The sequence below is a fragment of the Labrus bergylta genome, chromosome 13 (genome assembly GCF_963930695.1).
Source record: "Labrus bergylta chromosome 13, fLabBer1.1, whole genome shotgun sequence".
Classification (NCBI taxonomy): Eukaryota; Metazoa; Chordata; class Actinopteri; order Labriformes; family Labridae; genus Labrus; species Labrus bergylta.
In genome coordinates, this window is record NC_089207.1 from 17,618,558 (window position 1) to 17,632,995 (window position 14,438).

The following is a 14,438-nucleotide window of genomic DNA, read 5'->3' on the forward strand; positions in this document are numbered from 1 at the left end:
ATCAGCACCCCAACTTTTTCTATTTTTACTGATGAAAGTAAAAGGCTGGAGTGATAATTATTTGATATGCATTTATCTTAAGGTTTCTGAAAAAGAGAAAATAGTATAGTAGCTGATCTCCATGACATCTAAACCAACTAAACAGTTATTGCCGAAGGCTGTGAGTGGACCTACTGTATCCCCATTGGAGTTCTTCAGAAGCGCTTTACACGGTGCGATTCCATAACAGAGTTCTACTGCCACTACACCTTGCATTTGTAATGGTGTAACGTTGGTGTCCAAGTGCGCGTTTTCACATTACCTCACAGCGTCCGAAAGCACACAGCAGGAACTCCACATACACATACACACTCAGACATGCACACATTGCTGCACTGTTCCACCCCTGCTGTCCCCCCCCCCACCCTTCTGTTTCTCTTTCTACCTCCCATGTCAGATTAGGGCTAGAACAACGTTTTCCCACCATTCAGCCTCCATGTGTTACATAATGCAGGTGAGGCGTAACAGGGTCGTAATACGTTAGCACCAATAGTCCCCACTGTACTGTGATGTGATAAGCTAGTCTACTGCCATTTGATTCTATTGAGAAACCAATGAGTCAAGGGCGTGATTCTCACTGCTGTCAGTGTCCCATGTAAGAACATGTTCGAGGTTTAAGCAGTAACACTTCATAATAAGTTTAGGCCCCCCCCCAAAAAAAACAACAAGAACATTGATGTTTTACACGAGACACATAATCCACTCTCCTGAGTAAAACATGTTCCCTGAAAAAAGTCCTAAAAGCAAACTCAGAGTCAAACAGAACCAGACGATCCAGGGTGGAGTTAAGCAGAACTCTGTTAGAAAAACATGATGCGTGTAAGATGTGATTCAGATCAATGGAAAAGCCTAACAAGTGGAATATATTTCAGTAAGACTTTATCAAACACATTGGATTGGGACTGTGTTGATGTTTGTAGAAGATAAAATGCAATATTGTTCTGCTTTTCTTTGTTATTCAATTATAGAAACACCCACATTTAGGCCTTTCCATTACTTTAATATTCTTCTGATTGTTCACACGGCGCTATGTGTTTGTTTGTTTGTTTCATTACTAACAGGGTTGATTGGAGTTTAATACTTTGACTTTATCTATTACTATCAAATGCTACAGATATGACCTAATCTTTATTTTGTTTATGATTCCCATCAGCCTCAGCTTGAACGCCAATGTGGTCACTGTCAGCGTCGTAGCATGTTGTTGTTTGCACGTAGCTCAGAGCTCCGCTGTGTCAAAGAGACAGCCTCACAGTGTTGCTTACTTGGCTGAAGAATTGTGCTTTATGTCTTTACTTTTTGTCTTCCAAAGCCATCCGAGTGATCTGAAACATCGCTTTCACCGCCACCACTCATCCAGCAGCCTCGGTCACGGCAGCTACAACCACAACCACGTCCAGGACACCAACCTGCCGCTGGTGACAGAGGAGCACGACGAGCACCAGGACGGCAAAGGGCCCGTATACGACCCCAAACAAGACGTGTTTGTCAGCCTGTTTGTAAGATTTCCTTTAAATCTGACGTTATTTTCACCTTCACCTCTGTAGCATTTCTTACACACATCTTTTATTCTTCATGTCCGTTAGAGAAGCTGTTTAGCAGAGATCTGAGGGTGATATGAGAGCTGGAGGGTGATAAATTGCGACACAGTAGAAACAGCACAGGCGGACAGAGCAGTGCACACGATTTGCCAAAAGCCAGAGTAACAAGTTTTGACAGGAATCCACAAGGATAATTGAACTCAGCTATCTAAATGGACGGAGATAAAAGCGATCTGGAGGTGTCTCGTTCAAGTTTATGGTTTGAATTAAGTTCTAAGAATCAGCAGTAAGCGGAGATTTAAGCATGATTACACTCGAGTCCTGATGTGAGGCCTGTGGCTCTCACATTGTTCTTTGAAACACCCTACATGAGGTCAGAAGTCGTGTAGGTAGTTCTTGAAGTCGGAGAAAGTAAGCCTCCCTGCGCCACATGTGTTGAATTATGTTCTTAGTCAGCTTACAGGTGCTCCTAGTTAAAGCTTCTTGATGCATTAACTGTGAAATCTTAATGTTCCCCACGGCTTCAAATGTTGGCAAATTTAAAACAGCCTATTAAAATAATTCTGTTCAGACTTAAAGGACCAGTCATGCACTTACTTGAAAATAACTGTTTCGGGCCATTAGATGATTATTGTTCTAACATATATTGCTCTTCTCACATTATTGCTCCCATGCTATATAATGGTGTCACATCACGTTGGTCAGAACAATAACGCAGATAATCCCACTTCTGTTCCTTTTCCAAGAAATCGCTCCACCCTCTGCCTCCTGAGAGTCATCCGGCCGCAGCCAGATCCATGAAACTGCTCGCCAAGATTCCCAAAGATGCTGAAGCTGTCATTGTTTTAGCTGGTAAGCTCTGTTAGCTTTGACAAAGTCCAGTAGTCGGAGGGGTATGTCTTTTATTCTCTTCTTTATTTTAGACATGTCCAGGGGATAAATCTGTTTGTTGTAAATGTTTCTTTCTGCTTTGCCTCAAATTCAAAATAAAATAGTATTGCACGACAGTATGAAACTAAAATGTCATGACATCCTCACCATTGGTGGTTCGTACTTTCACGTAGACTCTGACTATCTGTTGCCTTAACTGAAGTGTGTAGTGTTAATGACGTCCACAACGCTGCAGCTGCTCTGCTCTGCGCCTTAAAGCAACATTATGTAGGAATTCAGTTTGGTGCGCTTTGGCGCCCCCGAAGGTTTCTGAGTGCAACTGCACTGTCATGAGACACAGCTGTGTAATGGCTCACAGACAATATGCATCTGTTGACAAGCAGAGTGATGATGTTGTCAGAAACCAAAGAACCATGTCGACTGACAAGGTTCAGTAATGTTAGCCGTTTTTTGCTCTCGAGAGGGTCTACAGCTCGTTGTAGAGATGACTTATTAGTGTAAGATGGATTTTTTTATTTATTTGTTTGTATGCAAACCTGAGACATAATAACTTGGGTTAAATGACTTTCTGCTGCCGGTAAAGCTGCTAAACATGAGACAACGATGACACCGATAATGATACAGCCAAAGGTGGTTAGATTGCTGGTTGCTCAGGCACTCTCTCTTTTTCTCTGCTTAGCTTCATTCATCACTGTTCTCTTCCATCTCTTAACCTCAGCCATGGTATTAAATAGTATCTAGATGGGCTGACTGGCTAGCACTGTTAAACCCTACACCCTTCTAACGAGAGAGCCTCAGCCCGCTGCCAAACTTAAACAGAACTATAAGCAGGTGACCAGGGCGATCTGTGGACATAGGAGAGATACTCCCCCTGTTAAAAGTTGTTACATATTGTTTCTTTAAGGATGTGAAAAAGTTTCTCTCTAAGCCTACAGGTTTGTACATTGTAGAACAGTTTCTGTGGTGATAGTAACAGAATTGAAGAAACAATCAGCAGAATCGTTTTCAAATATTTTGTTGACAAAAAGAAAACAGCCCGTCTGCAGGCAGAAGTGAAAATTCTGAATTCGTTCAACTTACTGTGGTGTGTCTTGGTATTCCTTCTCAGGCTGTGTTGAGTTCCTGGAGCAGCCAGCGATGGCCTTTGTCAGGCTGAACGAGGCCGTCCTTCTGGAGTCAGTCCTGGAGGTCCCTGTCCCTGTTCGCTTTCTGTTCGTCCTGCTTGGTCCGAGTCAGTCCAACATGGACTATCATGAGATCGGACGATCCTTCTCTACTCTCATGTCTGACAAGGTAGATAAGAAGCTTCACTGATGTCACATCACATTTCAGCCACAGGTCACAAAAGGCATAGACACAAACTTTATAGTTTATTCACTCTCAAACCTTTGATTAGATCTCAAAATGACGCCAATTGAAAAAAGATGAAAATGAATTTAAATCGTGAGCTGATTCTGTCCTGTCAAGCCGCAGGTCAGAAGGTAATGTTGTTTAGTTGTGTGGTACAAATCTAAACCTCGCCACTTTTTGTTTTTCACACATTTTCCTTGAAACTAAAAACGGCTCTCAAAGTGATCAGCACCGAAAATTAATCTGGTAACAGAATGTAAAGAGGAGCTGCCAAATAAAACCGCAGTAGCTCAGTCTGGAGGGTTGGGAACCGAAGGGTTTGACGGTCCAAGACCAAGGTGCGGACAAAGTATGGAAATTGGTCTGTTAGCTGGAGAGCACTGTCAAGTTGGCCTTGAGCAAGGCATTGAACCCCTCCACAAGCTAAAGAGCCCCCTTACTCTGACATCCCTCCATTAGTTAGTCCTGTTTGTGCATGGGTGTGTATTACAGCCTATGAATGTGTAGCTGTGTTTCAACAACAGAGTCTAAAGTTGAATTTCCCCTCCCGGGATTAATAAAGTATCTCTTCTTCTTTTTCTTAAAATAACTTGTGAAACAGCACTTTTCATATCTTCATCTTTCATAGAAGTGACAACAATGACTCAGGAGTGAATCAGAGAGCTACATATTCTTCTACTGCTTACACAGCCTTTTAAAAGACACCTGAGAAGTTCAACTAATAGGAGTACTTTCCATCCACTGCTGACACACAGTCAATCGGCTCTTACTTCCAGCAGATACTTAAAATGTGCACAGTTGTTGCAGTTATAAATAATAAAGGCGCTCCATACAGATTCACTTGCCTTTAAAGCCTTCTAATGATGATGTCTAATGTACCATGTTGTAGAGTTTCCACGAGGTGGCCTACTTCGCTGACGACAGACAGGACCTCCTGAACGGTATCAATGAGTTCTTGGACTGCAGCATCGTCATTCCACCCTCAGACGTGGAGGGCAAAGACCTCCTGAAGACGGTGGCAGACTTCCAGAAGCAGATGCTGCGCAAGAGGAAAGAAAGAGAGCTGAAGAAGCAACAATCATCAGTTGGAATCGAACTGAACAACAAAGGTAGTCTGTTAGGTCTTTGAAGGGCCCCGTTTTCCAGCCAAGGTTTCAATTACTTAGTAAAGTTCATGGAGGCGACTCTGATTCTTTGAAAAAAACAGGGCTAGCTATGCAAACACTGATCCCTGAAGTCTGACTGCTTTAAAATTGTTTTAGGACCATTCCCTGTGTTTGTGTGAGACAGCTTTAAATAATATTATTTGTGCTTTTTAAGCCGCTGTTAAATTAATAAAGATATCATGTTTGATTTCACCATATACCGGTTTTGGCTATAAACATACTTCACTTCTTTGTTGATTGACTTTAGAAAATGTGTATTTTGTATTTCTGAAGAACCTCGTTTTTGAACTACTTGGCAGCAAATCCCAAAATAATGAGGCCAACGCAGTGAGGAAGGCTTTTTGTATTTCTCTTTATAAACTCAGATATGAAAAATGACTTTGACACTCACTCCTTTTTTTAGTGTCACTCAGCCCTAAACACACCAACCACAAAGAAAATATAAGAAATCAGGTCACAAATCAGTTTATATTTTTGTTAAACGCTCCTTAATCACTCTTCAAAAATCCGCCGCTCTGCAGTGTTTCAAAGTGTTGCTCAAACAGCGGCAGGTTGTGTAGATGTTTAGAGGCTATCTGTAGTCGCTCAGCTCTTTGATACTCAGACAATACCTAGTTTTACATTTGCATGACAGCGTGCCTTTGATACATGATATGGAGCCATTGTGGCCGTTTCTTAATGTGACGACTGTACCAACCCCTCAGAGGTGAGTCCGGAGGAGGAGGAGGAGGGGGACCAGGAGGTGGATCCATTAAAGCGCTCAGGGATCCCATTCGGAGGCCTCATCCATGACATCCGCCATCGCTACCCGCAGTATGTCAGCGACCTCAAAGATGCCGTGGACATGCAGTGCCTCGCCGCCGTCATCTTCATCTACTTTGCCGCCCTGTCACCAACTATTACCTTTGGAGGCCTGCTGGGTAATCTGACTACAGGACGAAAACATCAACATGTCGTGTCATTCTCAGACCTGTGCTCTGAACAGGTTTTTTTTTCTTTCTGTTTTGACATGCAGGAGAAAAAACAGAGGGCATGATGGGAGTGACGGAGCTCATTGTGTCCACTGCTACCCTTGGAGTTATCTTCTCGCTGCTTGCTGGTCAGCCCCTCCTCATCATCGGCTTCTCGGGTCCTTTACTGGTGTTTGAAGAAGCCTACTATAAGGTACTCTCATCTTAAATCATGGAAGTTCTAAAATGTCATTAAGACCTACAGCAACGTGTGTAACATACTCCAGCTCTGTGCAACAGAATTCTCATTTTGGTGATTTTCTTTTTTTTAACCGCATGGGTCTTCTCGCTCAGTTCTGTCAGGCCCACGACTTTGAGTACCTGACCGGTCGGGTGTGGATCGGTTTCTGGCTCATCTTCATCGTTCTGGTGATTGTGGCGGCAGAGGGGAGCTTCCTTGTCCGCTACATCTCACCCTTCACCCAGGAGATCTTTGCTTTCCTCATCTCCCTGATCTTCATCTATGAGACTTTCTCTAAGCTCTTCAAGGTACCACATGTGCATAGCCATGTATTCATTATGAAGTCGCAGTACAGAGCCTGTCACAGAAACCAGTAACATTCAAGAAGTACTTTTAATACTTTGAGTCACATCTACAAAAAAAGCCGGTACAGCGTATGAACACTGGATGAACTGAGATGCTCTGCTTGTTTCCAGGTGTTCCATGAACATCCACTGATGGCCATATATCCTACTGACTCCACCCCAGCCACGGGGCTCAGGGACTACGAAAGCCCCGTCTTCAACCAGCCCAACACTGCTCTCCTCTCTCTGGTCCTCATGATGGGCACTTTCTTTGTCGCTTTCTTCCTCAGGAAATTCAGAAACAGTCGCTTTTTGGGTGGCAAGGTAACACACTTTACTGAGTCTCTTTTACTACCTGGATTAAGAATTACATGCTTGTTGTGGGCATTTGAGGGCGCCTTGTGTCCTGAATTGACGTGCATAGTTTGCATCCTTAATGTTACACAGACATGTTTAATGTGCATTTTCTTCTACAAAAAACGTACAACTGGTTTTCGGAACATTTGAAAACCTGCGTTGTTCACAGCACATCCCACTTCTTGGCACATTTAAGGCAGAGTCTGCAGAAGAAATAAAAGTGGAGCCCAAGTTAAAAAGTGGTTAGCGCTGTTGCCTCACAGCGAGGAGGTTCCTGGTTCAAATCCCAGTCGGACAGGAGCCTCTCCGTGTGGAGTTTGCATGCTATTTCCTTGCTTGTGTGGGTTCCTCCGACAGTCCAAAGACGGACCAGTTAGGTTAACTGGTGACTCTGAATTGCCCGTAGGTGTGAATGTGAGTGTAGCTGGATGTCTGTCTCTATATGTCAACCCTGTGATTGATTGGCCTACAGTCCAGGGAGTAGCCCCGCCTCTCGCCCAATGACAGCTGGGATCGGCTCCAGCCCACCACGACCCGAACGGGAAGAGCGGTAAAAAAAATATAATGGAAGTTAAAAAAAAGATTGTTTCAGAGCTCAAAACTCAGAAGTTTTTATTTTTTTAACTAACATAATTCAGAGAAACATTTTTATGTTTTTCCTGTGACCAGTACAGCCTTCTTCTTCCTTTTTTTTTTGTTAAATCTATTTGAGGGCTTTTATGCCTTTAGGGCAGTGGATAGAGGTGGAAACCAGGGGGAGAGTGGGGAATGACATGTTGTAAAAGAGCAGCAGGTCTGATTTGAACCCGGGCCGTCAGCTTGGAGAATGGTAGTTTCCGTGCAGTGTGCACGACCTAACCGCAAAGCCATCGGCCCCCCTCCCAGCACAACTTTCTGAACATCCACTTTGATTGTCAGTTTTTGCTGTCACATTAGGGCCTTTCATCGGACAATGAAAACAAATATCTCATGTTTTTATGCTTTAACTCTTACTGAAGTCAGTTTTGGATTTGAAACGATCCTGCTCTCTGTAAATATCAGTTCTGTACATCCTCTTAATGTCTTTTATTGAACTAGATTCACAGTTTGTGTTTAAACACTGGTACCAAGAAGATATGACAGCATTATGTTCCCTCTGAGAGCAGAGACAGCTCCTTCTCTGCTGGTAGTAGGAGCCCCTGCAGCTTCAAATGAACTTCTATGTGACAAGACGCACGCTGACTTAACACTCCTGTGGTTGTTTTCTTAAAACCTCCAGGCCAGAAGAATCATCGGCGACTTCGGCATCCCCATCTCTATTTTATTCTCAGTACTGGTAGATTATGCCATTACAGACACTTACACTCAGGTAACTTCAATATCAAATATACAGCTTCAACGAATCAGAACCTTTTTTTTTCACTTTGATAACATTATTTCTCTTTACGTTTTAGAAACTCGATGTGCCGTCGGGCTTCTCCGTCACCTCTCCTGATAAACGCAACTGGTTCATCAGTCCCTTCGGTGACAAGCAGCCGTTTCCCACCTGGATGATGGGAGCGTCTGTTGTTCCTGCACTTCTCGTCTTCATCCTCATTTTCATGGAGACTCAGATCACTTCGTACGTACACCAGGTTTTCTGAAGAGTTGATGCAACACTGAGGTATATTTCTGTTTGATTATATAAAGTAACATGTCCCCCCCCCCCCCCACATCTATCAGACTCATAGTCAGTAAGAAGGAGCGCCGCCTGGTTAAAGGCTCCGGCTTCCACCTGGATCTCCTGCTCATCGTCATCCTCGGGGCCTTCTGCCCTCTCTTCGGCCTGCCGTGGCTCACGGCGGCCACCGTGCGCTCCGTCACTCACGTAAACGCCCTCACCGTCATGAGCAAAGCCACGGCGCCCGGCGAGAAGCCCATGATCCAGGAGGTGAAAGAGCAGCGGCTGACCGGTCTCTTTGTGGCTGTTCTTGTTGGTAAGCTGACAGGGAGAAATGGAAATGTTGGAGGCTAAAAACTGAGCATGATAATGAAAAAGGGAAGCCTATTTTTAAGTCTATTTTTAAAAACAATAATGAAATATGTCCCAATCAAGGAGCGTATTATTAGCAACTATACATTTTGCTGGGTTACAACTCATGAAAATCATTCACACTGTAGAAACCAAAATGCTGAGAGTTTATATTTTATTTAAAGAGAGATAAAATAGTTTGTGGAAACTTTAAAGTCCCCATATGACAGAGCTTTGAGAGTATCTGACTGCCGTGTCATGATGTACTTCTTTACTTTGTTCTGAAACGGGATAGATAGGAGAGAACCAATCACAAGATAGAAGGCGGGACATAACGTTGGGATGAATTTGATTGGATCATTAGCGTCGACAAAGCTTGATAATTAGTAGTAAACTCTCCTGAGTGCAGGAGGAGTCATCAGACATTTGAAAGTCCAGAGATGTGGACACGCTACAAAGACACACACACACACACACACACACACACACACACACACACACACACACACACACACACACACACACGCAGAAGTCACCCCTGGACTACTATAATGGACTCTGTGCAATAACTGTGGTGTGTCAACTCCCTATATTTTAATTTATAGAGTATTTATTACATTCTTTTTACAAATGTTTACGAGTATGAATGTGAATGTGGGTGAGATGTGCTTGGATTGTGTTTTTTTTGTTTTTTTTCTGGTGTATATGAACATATTTTATATTTTTTTATTTTATATGCTGCAAACAGGATTGCTTTGTTGCATAACATGCAATGACAACAACCATATATCTATCTATCTTTACAGGAAGATAAACTACAGTTATTTAGAGGTAAAAAAAATACTCAGATAATGCTTTATTTTAAATCAAATTGACCGATGAATGTTCAACACTGGAGTGCTGGATTAAAACAGGGACAATGTATTTCTCATTTTATGGGGACTTTAACAACAACTCTGAAAAAATATTAACTTTTTTTTTTCTCCATATTCCATCAGTTAGTGCGTCATATATTTTGTTTAAGGAAAGTATTCTATTTTGATTGAACGCTCCATCTGAGTACTTAATGAAGTCTCACTACAATTAAGAAATAAATCAAACGTGACACACTGAAAATGACTTTACTGCCACTTGATTGTGAGCAAACAACGCGTTTCTCCTGTAGCTTCCTCAGGTTCGCCAAGCATTAATACAAATGAATACAATGAATTGTTATACAGGGCTGCACAGTGGTTAGCGCTGTTGCCTCACAGCGAGAAGGTTCCTGGTTCAAACCAGACAGGAGCCTCTCTGTGTGGAGTTTGTATATTCTCCCTGTGCATGCGTGGGTTACTCCGGCTTCCTCTCGCAGTCTTAAGACGTGCTCCTTAGGTTAATCTGTAACTCTAAAAATGTTCCCATAGGTGTGAATGTGAGTGTGGCTGTTTGTCTGTCTCTATACGTCAGCTCTCTGATTGACTGATGAACAGTCCAGGGTGTACCCCAACTCTCACCCAATGACAGCTCCAGCCCCCTGCAAAAAGCGGCAAAAAAAATGAATGGATGGATACAATTGCACATCCGTACTGGACTATACAAAAAGATAACCAAGTGCTTTTGAGACAGTGCTACAGCGCTTGAAAAGACATTTTAACAAGTGCATTCAATAATATGTCCGTGTGTTATACTTCTCTACAACATTATGACAATGCTGGAATTAGAGGCAGCACTTTGTCTGACGGAAACAGGAGTTCAAAGGTACATCACGGCGCCTCTGCAGCTCCGGCATGTCTGGGCATTCATGGAGCATGAATCTGCTACATTTTTAGATTTTAGATTGTGTTTATGAATTCTCATCAAAATGAACCAACATCAACGGTTCATTTTCCAAATCAGAATAGTCAAAGTGAGACGGCTCTGTCCGACATTCCCACATTGTTTCTTTCTCTCTTCTGGCTTGCGCTGTTTTTCCAGCAGAATATCTTGTTTCAATTAAGGTGGTTCCCAAAGTCGTCGTTAAGCACAGTTTGATCCTGTTCGGGTACACAGGCGTAATGACTCATCGTGATTGTTGAGCTGCTGTTTGATTGAAACGCTGTTCGGATCAGGGGTAAGACCGTTTGGATTAGCTCGAGCAGTGTTTCAAGCGAGGCAGCTGAACAGTGGATAGATTTCAAATAAACAGCAATTACAGCCTGTTTATCAAGAGGGCTGTTCACATCTTGAAGGAATAACGCTCCCCACACTTGTATATTATTGTACATTTTTGTATCATCTGAAAAAATAATATCTGTTGTCATTCAACAAAAACCTCATTTTTAACCACATCCCATCCGTCAGGTATGTCCATCGTGATGACAGACGTGCTCCGCCTCATCCCGCTGGCTGTGCTCTTTGGGATTTTCCTCTACATGGGGGTCACCTCTCTGACCGGCATCCAGCTGTATGAACGCATCACGCTGATGGTCACGCCCGCCAAGCATCACCCCGACCACATCTACGTCACTAAGGTAACGTAAGCAATACGACTGTTTACATACCCCTCGTCTTCTTGTTATTAGTGGTGAGGTGGGGAAGCCAAACCCATCAGAGCGGTGACTGCAGCTAAGTTCAGGCAGCGTTTGGTTTGGAGCGTTGATTTTGAGCTCGGTTTGATAAACCAAACCAATTATTCAGGCTCTCTTGTTCATTATACATCATCTTCACTCAGGTTTCTATGGCGACGTGAGTCGTTGTGCTCTTTACGTGCAGCAAATGTCAATTCTTAACCACCAGAGAAAAACAAGCAGAGTAGGGCCGACGCCTGGCATGGAGAGAGTGAGATCTCTGAGCTTCTCCATCTGAACGTCAGTGATGGAGGGATGTAGATTTAGAAAAGATACAGATGATTGTTGTTTTATATAATCTTTATTTTCTGCTAACTGTTTTGTACACGTTCTTAATGAATCCATCAGTCAAACTTTATTTAAAAAGCAGCTTTCAGACAAATTCACATGGAGTTCAGAAAACTTCACAGGAGAGAGAAGAAGAGGTTGACTAAAGGTAGTTTTGAAAATGATTTAGAAAATAAGAATAGTCATAAACTGGCTCAAAGTAAGTGACAAAGAATGGTATCACAAATGAAACAAGGTTTAAAGGAAGTGAAGTTAGTGTTAAACTAAACTTCATCATGAGTATGTAAATCTGACAAATCAGTCATGAATGTAATGTGTGGATGAGTGGAGTGTTGTGAAGTGCAAACAGAAGCAAACCAGCTGGTGGAGGCCTGACAGGAAGAGAGAGAGAGAGGAGAGAGAGGCCAATTAAAGCCGAGTCCTGATGGACTACTAGGTGTACCCAGGTCACTAATGGCCTTCCTGACTCCGCCTACTTTCTGCTGAACCAGGAAGCCGAACAAACCAAACACATGCAGACAGACGGCAGGACGTCACAGAATACAACAAAGATGGATGATAAACACGATAAGAGACAAGAAATAAAGACCAAGCAATAAAATAATAAAAAATAATACAGGTAACACTTTAAATCAAAGTCACAATATTCACCATTATATGGTGGTTTATTAGCATGCTAATTAGTAGCAAACTGGCTGCCTATCAGTCATTATTAAGAGCGTATTGGTACCTTATTCTACATGATGATCGCTAACAGGTCATTAACTAACAGTTAAGAGTTTGCCCTCCGTCAATATTCCCATGCAGCAAAATGCCCGACGTCGGATTTGAACCCACGGCCGCTGTGACGAGGACTCTTACCTCTGATGACTTACATAGTTTTAATACTGGTTAGTATGTAACCAGTATTACCAGTAACATTCTTTGAATGTATGTTAGTATTCAACCAGATAATGTAGAAAAGATGTAAAAATGTAAAGGTAGGTATGCACTTCTCCTAATACTGTCAAACATAAGTGAGATGTATAAAAAGGTCCCTGAGGAAGGTTTTGCTTCTCTTCATAGTTCCTTAAAGAGTTCAGTTCCTAATGAGCTCTTAGTGTAAGGACTTATAGTTTCAGTGTAAAAAGTATCCCTGAGTTTATCTGAAGTCAGACAGATGATGTGGTTTATCCACAGTTAGTGATTTTATTATAAAGTTCCCTCCTTGTTGTTGTCCTTTGACTTTTACAGCTCAGCCAAGAAACACTTTCTTTGGGAACATGAGGAGGGAACTGAAAAAGATTCAAAACATTATCTTCAAATAAACGGATGAATACATTTTTCCACTGCTCAAGAACTGAGCCGTTCTTTCCTGATCACTCCCATTGGACGCCTGTTCAAAAAGGAGATGTTTGTGTTGTTTATACTGACCGTTAAAGACGAGTCTGTCGTTTGAAGATAATACAGAGTGCAGAGGAAGGTTTATAATCAAAAGATGAAACTTTGAAAGGGAATCGATATTCAGTCGAAAAAGTCCACAATGTTTGGACTTCAATCGGGCCGAAATTACATGATAAATCTAAACAGATAATAATTTTAATTTGATATTGAGCGAGCAAAATATAACTACCAATGAATTGAACTTATTTTTTTGTTTTAGGCATTTTCCTCCTAAACACAGATGATGACGTGGAACACTAGCCAATCAGTGGTGGTCTTGTTTTAAAATCTGGATGCTTTTCCAAATGCTTTCGATTCCGATACGAGACAGAGACCTTTGAAAAGGGTCTTGAGACCGGCAATATTACTAGATTTGGTTTTGAACGTTGTAACTCGAGTGAATAGAATCAGTACAGCTGCTGTTTTTATTCCTAGTGTTGATTAGGAAAGTTCACACATCTAACGTTGATAATGAAATCCAGCCTTTTGCTGTAACCTGCATTTGATTAAGCAGTGAGCAGAAGATAATCAGAAGGAAAAACATGTTGATGAATATCCTGTAAATGCTGTCAGAATGTTAATCAATGTGAATCTGTATCATTAGACCACATTTTAGTTAATGCTGTAAAAATCAGGAGCACTTTAAAGAAAATTCTACATATCCTGCATATTTAAGAATAACCCTGCAATACAAGGATTGACCACTAGATGGAGCCAAAAACATGCAAGATTTTCGCCCTGCAGGAGGGAAACTTTGGGACTCCATTCACTTTCATGTGTCTCTTTATAATTCGGCGGAATATCATTTTTCTTCTCTTTAACTGGCATTGACTGTGTTTCTTCAGGTGAAGACATGGCGTATGAACATGTTCACCATCGTGCAGCTGGCTTGCATCGTGGCCCTCTGGGTAGTGAAGTCCACCGAGGCGTCGCTGGCGTTCCCCTTCGTCCTCATCATGACGGTGCCGCTGCGTCGCCTCGTCCTCTCCAGGATTTTCGAGGAGCGTGAGCTGCAGGCGGTAGGTTTGGAAGCAGAGACTGTCCAGGAAATGTTTGAATCTCTGCCACCACTATCTGATCCCACATAGCCTCAAGATGCTTACTTTACAGCAAATTTAACATTAGATGGATGCTGGCATGTTTTCTGCCCAACACTAACAATCCATAAAGAAATGCTACAAATGATTTCGTCCCTTGTGATCATGGACAGCTTTCTCATCCAAATATTTTCACACGATATGAAAATATTTTCCTTTTTTCTTTCTCTTGAGTTTTAA

At 42.2% G+C, this 14,438-nt stretch overlaps 1 protein-coding gene across 5 annotated transcripts in view; it reads left to right on the forward strand.

Moving 5' to 3' along the window:
• Positions 1-14,438, forward strand: part of LOC109986042 (anion exchange protein 3-like) — a 63,862-nt gene that overhangs the window by 42,854 nt on the left and 6,570 nt on the right. For all 5 annotated transcript variants that reach the window (XM_065962036.1, XM_020636558.3, XM_065962037.1 and 2 more), the window contains 13 exons: positions 1,349-1,535; positions 2,324-2,429; positions 3,577-3,761; positions 4,708-4,927; positions 5,689-5,904; positions 6,000-6,148; positions 6,289-6,483; positions 6,652-6,843; positions 8,135-8,224; positions 8,310-8,476; positions 8,578-8,831; positions 11,186-11,355; positions 14,007-14,180. In XM_065962036.1, the coding sequence (XP_065818108.1) occupies positions 1,349-1,535; positions 2,324-2,429; positions 3,577-3,761; positions 4,708-4,927; positions 5,689-5,904; positions 6,000-6,148; positions 6,289-6,483; positions 6,652-6,843; positions 8,135-8,224; positions 8,310-8,476; positions 8,578-8,831; positions 11,186-11,355; positions 14,007-14,180 (2,305 nt within the window). The remainder of the gene's footprint in view (positions 1-1,348; positions 1,536-2,323; positions 2,430-3,576; positions 3,762-4,707; positions 4,928-5,688; positions 5,905-5,999; positions 6,149-6,288; positions 6,484-6,651; positions 6,844-8,134; positions 8,225-8,309; positions 8,477-8,577; positions 8,832-11,185; positions 11,356-14,006; positions 14,181-14,438) is intronic.